Source organism: Quercus robur, chromosome 2, assembly GCF_932294415.1.
Source record: "Quercus robur chromosome 2, dhQueRobu3.1, whole genome shotgun sequence".
In the NCBI taxonomy this organism is placed as follows: domain Eukaryota; kingdom Viridiplantae; phylum Streptophyta; class Magnoliopsida; order Fagales; family Fagaceae; genus Quercus; species Quercus robur.
Genome location: NC_065535.1, coordinates 37,381,528 through 37,391,658, shown reverse-complemented (window position 1 = coordinate 37,391,658; position 10,131 = coordinate 37,381,528). Strand labels below are relative to the sequence as shown.

Below are 10,131 nucleotides of genomic sequence, written 5' to 3'. Positions count from 1 at the left end.
CTTGTCCACCACTTGGCTTATTCGCTGACACCAACCCATTGCTATTGGCAACCACTCATCCACATCCATCCTTGTCAATTAACAATTATCCCCATTGCCACCACTCACTTTCCTTCCCCAATTGATATTGTTGTTGTGGATTAGTTAATATTTAATAGACATTTAGGGTTTGTTTGGTTGGAAGGGTTGAAAATTGAGAAGATAGAAAATTGGGAAAAAAAGTGAGAGAATAGAAGAGATTTAGTTTTCTCTCATATGCATTTGATGGATTAGTTAATATTTAATAGATATTTAGGTCTGTTTGGTTGGAATGGTTGAAAATTGAGAAGATAGATAATTGGGAAAAAAAAGTGAGAAAATAGAAGAGATTTAGTTTTCTCTCATATGTATTTGATTCGAAGAATGGAAAAGTAGAAAGATAAAAAATTATTGAGAAGAAATTTACAATTATGTCTCTATTAAATAAAACAAAAGGTAACACAATTTTTTTACACTTAATTATTTTATTTTTTTTAAAGAACACAAACCAAAGGATTCAAAAACAGATGAAAAAACACACACACAAATGAGAAGTACATAAAAAGAAAAAAAAACCAAAGAAAAAACCAAAACAGATGGATTTAGAAAAAAAAAAAAAAAAACACACACACACACACACCAAAGAATTTATGACAAACCCATGTACACGTTGCATATGGATTTTTAATCTTTTTCTTCATCGAAGTTTCCCCTTTAGTTTTTTCCCCATTTTGAGGAAAAACACCCGCCAATTTTTTTTCCTCTCCTCCCTCCAACCAAACACCTACTAAAAATATTCTCTCTCCACTTTTCTCTCATTTCTTTTCTATCCTCCTTATTCCACCTCCAACCAAACGGACCCTTAAGAGTGCATCTCCCAAAAGAACACATTGAAACATAATTGAGCCAAGTAATCTCTGAATTAGCCTACAAAGCATTTAAGAATCATTTAAACCAAGATTCTAGAGGCCAATCACAAAGGATAGCTTAGACCACCCAGAATGAATAAAGATTTTACCAATAATTTTGTAGAATATGGACATTACCAGAATATGAAGAAAGTACATTTATCTCGTGGTTGAATGTCAATTATTTAAATGAATGCTATCCTTATTTGATAGAAAGAAGCTACTAGTATGGGAAACTCTGTCAATCTTAAAAGAATTTGTATGTGAAACACATGCTTATTCAATGAGCTTCCTTCTTTAATCGCTAGGGGTCAATTTCTCATATTAGAGAAATCACAAAATCCAAAAAAGGATGGGTAAAGCAGTGTGTACATCTTGTTTTAGTATCTCTCATGGGGAAGTCAGTGGAGAGTATTTCCAAGGAGGAATTCAGACACCCCATGTTCCTGCCTATTACATGAGAAACCATGTCCTGTTCTGATAAACAAACCTCATCCAATCATTAACTGCCATCAGATTTCTTTTCCCACCTTGGTGCTCTAGCCCTACTCTAAACACGTGGGGTACCTCAGCTTCTGAAAGCCAAAGATATAGACAATCAGAGAAACTATATTCTTTCGTTTCTTTTTTTTTTTTTTTTTCTTAAAATAAAAAAAATAAAATACTACTGTTCATTATAGTTTAGCTGGTATTTCAGTACTCAAAGCTCGGTCTCTGGACCTGTAGAAAGGTTCAAAGGTTTAGATAGCTTGATAACAGCATAAATAATAACAAGAGAAACTCAATAAGAATGCATAAATATATAACCATAGTTGAGAACAAAGTAATAATAATAATAGTAGTAGTAGTCTCGTCACAAACAAACAAACAAAAAGAAGTGAAGCAATAGAAAACTTAACTCAGGCCGTGTCCTTATCAGTTTAACCAATTAGCTAGATCTCTAAGTTCAGCTGGTCCTAAAGTGACATAGCCATTCCATTTTCCATTGTTCCCCCACATGGCATTCCATTTCACAGCACCTTTAGCTTTTTCTGATGTTCTTATGACTTATCACATGCCTTATGTTCTTTCTTTTTCTTCTTTATTTCTTCTCTATGTAGATATAATAACAATCTCTCTGTACATTGTAAAATCATCTAAAATCTACTCAGCGTATTTTGATAAACCTGCATCTCCTAACAAGCTAACATGTAACTGAGAAGTTTTACTGATCCATTTTGGGTAGTGAGATAACAAAGTCCACCTAAAGGATGGCCCATTTGAGGAAATCCATCAAAAAATTCCTACCCAAGCACTCTTAACCGGAATCATTCACTACCTTGAAAAAATTTCTGCGCTCTCTGTGAGATTCTGACTACCAACGAAAGGCTATAATGAATAGACAAAACTAAGGATCAAATATCAACATATACTATTGTCACCACTACTTACAACATTTTATTATGGTTTAAATCTTTTGTTTCATTGTGTCTCTAATATGTAATTCACAGTAGGTGCTTCCAAATTGGGATTAAGCGGAAGAGTGAAGACCGTATAGAAGAGAATCATAACACAGAATTTAGTCAAAGTATACTGAGATATTTATGAAAACAATATTAAATTGCAAAAGCTTAAGAAAAATACATTTAATGAATCTAAAGATTTCACTTCACAGTTTTCGAGTGAATAAATTTCAGTCATGAGTCTGCTTGCTACTTGTTAGCATAGTTAAATTTTAAATTTCTCTAATAGTTTAAACTTTTGCTATAAGTGGAAATTTATCATAATATTGTGTTCAAACCCTGCTCATTGCAATTCCCAACTTTAAAAGTACTTAGTTCCCACTAACATGAATTGAAATTTCAATAGTCGTGATATGATTTAGGGTCTTGGACAAGTGTGTCAAGAACCGAAAGAGATGCAAAACAACCACAAGAAACCCTATCACAGTATAAGCTGGTGAAAAAATGCGACTAAAGAATGCATCAGGAAACCCTTTCAATATCATGTATTTGGTTTGAAGACTCACACCTGATTGTCTGGTTGCACTCAAGCAACCAAGTGATTAGCAAGATAGATTAGGTCCTTTTGAACAGGAAAGGGGAACATATGTTTTTCCAAATGATGTTGTATTCTTAAAGTAGATAGAATGTATTATAACTTGCAAGAGAGATGTGATCCTATTATGGGTTAAAATCATAATCTGCCTTTTGCCATCTTTATGAGTTCTGTTGTCTTAATTTTCTAATTGTGGCACTAATTTATCCTATAAAAATAAAATAAAAAAACCTTATTTCTTCTACAATGTGTTAGAATCAACAAGTACCTCATTGGATCATTAGGGGGGTTTTATTTTGGTTGGTTGGTTCTGGAGTTTATTCCTTCCATAGGAATGTCTGTTAACTGATGCAAGGTTAGGTACTAATACCCTATGTTGAATTGCTAGTGGTTCAGCTTGGACCCTATGTTCTGAGATGTGCAAGTGTTTCAATCAATGAATCTAAAAACAAAAAAGACACCCATAGAGCTGTAAGGTACTTTTGTATTGTATTGATACCACTCTAACAATTGCAACACTTATAACATGATTGAGATACTAGATCTTCAACCTCAAGAAACAAGCAACTCCAACCATTACATTAGTTTCAAGTAGTTAAAGTTAACGTGAAAATCACAACAAACTTAAATAGTTCAAATGAAAATGCAAGAATTATGAAATAATAAACTAAAGTATTAGTAAATTCCATAAGCCACTGAATGCACTACCAATTAAAAGTACATCAATTTCACCATTAGCAACATCCATCTATTTTGGATAACACAATGACATTTCCTTAATTCAAAATTGTCGCCACAATCACAAACTCTATCACCTTCAAAAATTTTCTCCACACACAAAGCCAAAAAGAAAATAAGAACAATAAAATGGAGTAAAACCCAAATTGATCCACCTTATTACTCATCCAACTGGTGAAGCTCAGCCTTCAACAGCTCAATCTTTAGCCCCATTGATCTCTGCAACTCCGCCCTTTGGCTCTCTGGCAACTTGACCAATAGCCCTTCAAATATGTCACACTTCCTTCACAGCAGCCCGAGTGCATTCCGCTTTCTCATCAAAATACAGTCTCTTTGGACTCTATAGCTATCTCTATCTCCTCTCTGGCTTCAGCGAACTTATGGTTGATCATGACCACCTCTTTGTGGCAGTCCTCCACCAACTCATTAGACTCAAAACTATATTTCCTCAGGAGTTTAGAGTGAGCTCCTGTGAAGAGAGTGGGTGGTTTTGAGCGAGTTAGATGAGGTAAAAGATGGAGATTTGAGGTGGGTGTAGGTGTAATAGGGAACTTATAATTGGGTTTGGGAAAAGGGACAGTCTAGAATGAGTGGAAATGGAAGCATTGCGAGTGAGTCCAGAGAAGACGAAGAATTCGGTCATAGAGATGGTTGAAAAGGGTGTCTGAGTCTGAGAAACAATTTGGATCCAAAGAAGTGCACACATTGTAGGCATAACAACCAAACTTTTGATTACTAGTGGGATCTCCATAGCAAGCCCCCTAGGTCTGCCAGTCAGGCATTCACCCAGGACAAGCCCACTCCAGCATCAAAGCCCTCCTCTACTGTCTCAGACACAAAGTTGATCTCCATTTCCAAAGACAAGTATGCTCAATTGGTTGTTCATCAAAAGCATGTGGCATCTTCCTCCACAATCACCCTAGCTCACTCAGGTGCTGCATCCCATTGTCTTTCCTCATCTACTTCCAATCCTTGGATCCTTGATTTGGGTGTCACTAAGCATATGACTAATGCATCTACTCATCTCACTAATTATCATCTTGCCATATCATCACACAGTATTGCCTTAGCCAATGGTTACTTAGCCAAAATTCATGTCTATGGCTCTACACAACTTAGTCCTGAGCGGATACATATTACTTGTTGTTTATGCAGATGACATAGTCATTATTAGAGATGATTTTGATGGAATTATCAAATTGAAACCATTCTTGGAACGACACTTTCACACTAAAGATCTTGGAAAACTTTGCTACTTCATGGGCATTGAGGTGGTGAGATCTAAGCAAGGCATCAGTTTATCTTAGAGGAAATATGTAACTCCCACCCTGTTGACACTCCTATGGATCCAAATCAGAATCTCTAAAGAGAAAATAGAGAAATATTTTCAGATCATAGCAGATATCATCACCTTGTTGGGAAACTCAATCATCTTATCATCACAAGGCTCAACATTTCATTTGCAGTTAGCGTCATAGGTCAGTTCCTAGAAGCCCCAAGAGTCCTCACATTGGGATGCTGCTATCGGATGGTTCAGTATCTGAAGGAAGTTTCCGATCAGGGCATGCAGATTGGGCAGGATCACCTTTAGACAGAAAATCTACCATTGCACCTTTTTAGGAGGAAATCTTATGACATGGAAAAGTAAGAAGCAAAAATTAAGTTGTTTGATCAAGTGCAGAAGCAGAATACAGAGCGATGACAAATACCACTTGTGAGTTGACATGGTTACCACATTTTCTTCAGAAATTATTCTTCACAATACCTACTTCTATTCCACTATCTTGTGATAATTAAGCCACTATACACATTGCTTCCAGTCATGTGTTCCACGAGAGGAACAAGCACATTGAAGTAGATTGCCACTTTGTCCAAGACAAGATTCTAAGTGGAAATGTTACTACACTGCTTATGAAGTTTGAAGACCAACTTGCTGATATTTTTATCAAACCTCATATAGGGATTATTTAGAGTCTATATGTTCCAAGTTGGGCTTATACAACATATAGAACTAGAAGGGGAGAATTAGAGAAATAGAAAGAGGATATTATGGGTTGTACACTTGTATTTTATGGGTGGTACCCTTCTAGAAAGGGTGAGGAAGGTTCTAGGAAGTTTCTAAGAGTTGTCCCCACCAGCTGTCCCATTCAAGAATTTCCTCATCCTGTTGTAATCATGCTTTCCCTATAAAAGAAATGAATAGTAAGAGGGCAGGAATCAAAATCAAGAAATTCCAGCACCTCCTTTCGGCAGATATCACTTAGAGGTACCTTCTTTTCTTTTCTTTTTTTCCCTTTTTTTATTTATATAAGGAACTAGTGTCCCAGCTTTTGGCCAAACTATTCTACTTCCTACCCATGAGGCACCTCGAAAACCCCATGAACTGTTAGTGTGATGGATGGAACTTGGGAACTTCGGATTTACAACGCACCCTTCAAGTCCATTGAGCCCACCACCCAGGTGTCCCCAAAGGGACCTAGCATTTCTTTCTTTATCAACATGCTATAAGTGATAATTTATAAAAATATCGTGTCCAAAGTCCAAACCCAGCTCATCAGAATTCCAAACTTTAAAAGTTCACATGTTGGCCCTCACTCTTTTTCTTTTTTCTTTTTCCCTGGAAGGGGGTGGGGTGTGTGTGGCCTTGGACCCATATGTTCCACCATCCAATAGTTAAACTTTTGGGAGTAATAATTTATTACAAGTTTTATTCAATTTATTTTGCGTTTCAACAGCAGGAAGAAAATTCATTTTAAGGTGAGTTCTAAAACATTATTTAATTTATCCAAAAAGTGATTCAGATTCTGAGAAATAATGGTTTAGTTTCATTTTTTTTTTTTCTGTAGCTATCTTGTCGTTGAACGTTCAGGGAGTACTTACTTGTACCATATAAACAATGGCAGGCAGCCTGCCCCATTATATTTTCTATCATATCAGTTGCAAATCACTCTTCTTTTCTTATTAGAAATAAAATTTTATTGAGAGAAGATTACTTCATGTTCACAAACATGAACACAAAGTATTTTAAAAAAATTATAACAAATCGAACAGAAAAACAAAGTGAGTTTTGGAACTCAAAATAGAATTTCAAAGTGTAAAACCCCACGCACAAGACCAATCAAACAATGTGCAAATTAACAAGGATTTCAACTGATCCAGAGGTCTCTCCCCATCCTCAAAAGTGCAGCTATTACGTTGCAAATTACTCTTCAAACAACAGTGAATCTGTTGAGGGAACTTTCATGAGCCTAGTAGCAAGAATTAAACATGGTCCTGATAAGGTCCAACAGCAATTGATGAGATGTAAATTATGAAGTATTTTACGAAGTGAACAGCATTTTTCTTTTAGGATTCTACACCTAGTGGCTTTTAAGATACTAGCTTAAAAACCAGCAAAAGGGAAATGTAATTAGCCTTTTGGAAGCATGTGTGGTGTGGGGATTGTACCCTTCAAATGGCTTTTCCAGAACTTTATTGTATTAGTAGGGAAAGGGATTCTTCAATGGCAGAGGTTATGTGTTGGTCTGCTGGGAGGATTCATTGGGATGTTCAATTTTGTCATCCATCGCAAAAATGGGAACAAGAATCTTTTGATCTGTTTACGGATATGGTCTACTCTTCAACGGTGCAGGGGTTTGGTCCTGATAAGGTTTGTTGGAAGCCAGTAAGGAGTAGAGATTTTGAGATTAGAGGATTCTATCTTTCTTTCTACCCTCCTACTCTCTTATCCTTCCCTTGGAGAATGATATGGCAATCGAAGGTTCCTCCAAGGGTAGCTTTCTTTTCATGGTCTGCTTCCTTAGGTAAGATTTTAACAACAGGCAACCTTCACAAAAGACGTGTGTTAGTTCTTGATTGGTGTTATATGTTCAATAGTTGTGGGGAGTCAGTGGGCTTCATTGCCCCATAGCTTGTGAGTTGTGGTCGTTGGTGTTTTGTTTGTTTGAAATTCATTGGGTTATGCCTCATAAGGTTATTGAGTTGTTCAAATCTTGGCAGGGTAAGTTTGGGCGACATCGCAATATAGATTTTGGGAGACTAGTGCCTCACTGCTTGATATGGTGTATTTGGCATGAAAGGAATGCTAGAAGTTTTGAGGGATATGAACATTCTACGCTAGAGGTTAAGTCCTTTTTCTTGCAAACTCTCCTTGAATGGAGTGTGACTTTGTCTCATTCTTGTTTTTCCCTTCCTGTTTTACTTGATCGTTGTAATTTTGGTTCCTGATTGTGTCCCCATAATACATCCCTAATGTACTCGGGTTGGCTTGTTAATTAATAATATTTTACATTACCTATAAAAAAAAAAGATGTAACTAGACTTTTAAGCTGAAAGGAATTTGTGGATAGTGGTATTCCCCAAATCGCTGTTTCCTACTTTTTCTTTAGCAATCATGGTTTAATACAAGTCACAGGTTAGCAGCAAAGGAGACTATTTTCCTTTATTTGTGAAAAAAGTAATCTGTTGATTCTGTTCCACTAACAGGATTTGGAATTTCAATAGTCGTGATATGATTTAGGGTCTTGGACAAGTGTAACAAGGACTAGAAGAGAAGTGAAAAATCGAGAACATAATTTGAGACAACTGCTGCACCGCATGAAACCCTCTCAGGGTATAAACTGGCGAACAAATGCCACCAAAGAATGCATCAGGAAACCCTATCAATATATTATAGTTGATTTAAAGAGTCACAGCTGAAGTGATGGTCTGGTTGCAATCAAGCAACCAGCTTGGGTTTTTCAGTTGATTAGTGAGATTGGTTAGATCCTTTGCACAGGAAAGGGGAACATATGGTTTTTAAATCATCTTGTAGTCCAAAAAGTAGAATGTATCATAACTTGCAAGATAGATAAGTGATGTGGCCCTATTATGGGTTAAAATCATAATCTGCCTTTTGCCATCATTATGGGTTTTCTTTATTTTCTATTAGTGGCATTAATTCCTTCTCAAAAAACTTATTTCTTCTAGACGTTTTCGGAATCAATAAGTACCTCATTAGATCATTAGGGAGGTTTTATTTTGGTTGGTTAGTTCTGGTTTTTATTCCTTTCTGTTAGAATGTCTGTTAACTGTTGTAAGGGTTAGGTAATACCCTGTCTTGATCATTTATCCTTTAAAAATCCCATAGTACTTTTGTATTGATATCACTCTAACAACCATAACATCTATAACATGTTTGAGATACTAGATCTTCAACCTCAAAAGCAAGCAACGCCATTCATTACATTAGTTTCGAATAGTGACGTGAAAATCACAACAAACTTAACTAGTTGAAATGAAAATGCAAGAACTATGGAACAAGAAACAAAAGTAGAAACATAAATTTCCATAAGCCATTGAATGCAGCACCAATTCATAAGTACATAAATTTCACATTAGCAACGTTCATCTATTATGAATAAACTAATGCCAATTCATTATTGAAAATTCATCTCTATTCTTAACCACCGCAAATGCAATAACCAACTCTTATCATCTTCTAAATTGTTTTCCACAAAATGAAACAAAATTGAGAAAAACCCAAATAGACCCACCTCATTACTCATTCAACTGTTGAAGCTCAGCCTTCAACTGCTCAATCTTAAGCCCCATAGACCTCTGCAACGCAGCTCTCTGACTCTCTGGCAACTTGGCCAATAGCCCTTCAAACCTGTCTAGGACTTCCTTGACAGCAGCCCGAGCACACTCTGCCTCCTCATTGAAATACACAGTCTCTTTGGACTCCATAGCCATCTCTATCTCCTCTCTGGCTTCAGCAAACTTGAGGTTGATAGTGTCCACCTCTTTGTTGTGGTCCACCGACTCAGAACTGTATTTCCTGAGGAGGTTCAGGTGAGTTCCAGTGAAGTGGGTTTGTGAGATTAAGCGAGTTGGATGAGGCAAAAGATGGGAATTTGAGGTGGGTGAGTCTGAAACGAGTGAGTGGAAGGAAGATGAAGATGAAGAAGTGGGTATTAGAGATCGATGAAAAGGGTGTCTGAGTCTGAAAAACGATTTCAATTTAGACAGAGAAAGATGTGATGAAGATGGTCGATACATTTTTGTTTGTTTTGGTCTTTTTGATTTCCCAAATAATCTCTGCACTTTGCACAACAACTACAACTAAAATACGACAGCAGATTGCAGAGGTTATGGCGTTGTGCTCGGTTGTAGACCTCGGTAGCGGTCGGGTCGGAGTTAAGTGGTTCGGATCCAATTTTGCTAGGTTCTTTCAGTTGTGACAAAGCGGGCTTCATGTCACCTTAAAGTTAAACTGATAAAATTGGATCTAGACCTCTTAATTAAACCAAAATAATAATAATAAATAGGATATGAGTGATAGAAATAGCAACCCGTTTTTTTACCCAATCCAACCCGGTCGAACCCATACCAAACCCAGCTCACTCATCAATTTTTTTATTAAAAAATTTTGAACTCAATTTCAACGTAG

At 36.5% G+C, this 10,131-nt stretch overlaps 1 protein-coding gene across 3 annotated transcripts; it reads right to left on the bottom strand.

The window, feature by feature from the left end:
* Nucleotides 1-1,030: 1,030 nt before the first annotated feature.
* LOC126713581 (embryogenesis-like protein) lies at nucleotides 1,031-9,878 on the bottom strand. 3 transcript variants are annotated; one of them, XM_050413352.1, is made up of 2 exons: nucleotides 9,236-9,878; nucleotides 1,031-1,501 (listed from the first exon to the last, which is right to left on the bottom strand). In XM_050413352.1, the coding sequence occupies exon 1, from the start codon at nucleotides 9,738-9,740 to the stop codon at nucleotides 9,240-9,242; it is 501 nt and encodes a 166-aa protein (XP_050269309.1). In that variant the 5' UTR covers nucleotides 9,741-9,878; the 3' UTR covers nucleotides 1,031-1,501; nucleotides 9,236-9,239. The 3 variants fall into 3 exon arrangements, with proteins under 3 accessions (XP_050269309.1, XP_050269308.1, XP_050269310.1); XM_050413351.1 differs by lacking the exon at nucleotides 1,031-1,501 and adding an exon at nucleotides 1,547-1,646; XM_050413353.1 differs by lacking the exon at nucleotides 1,031-1,501 and adding an exon at nucleotides 6,525-6,974.
* Between the last annotated feature and the right edge of the window lie 253 nt (nucleotides 9,879-10,131).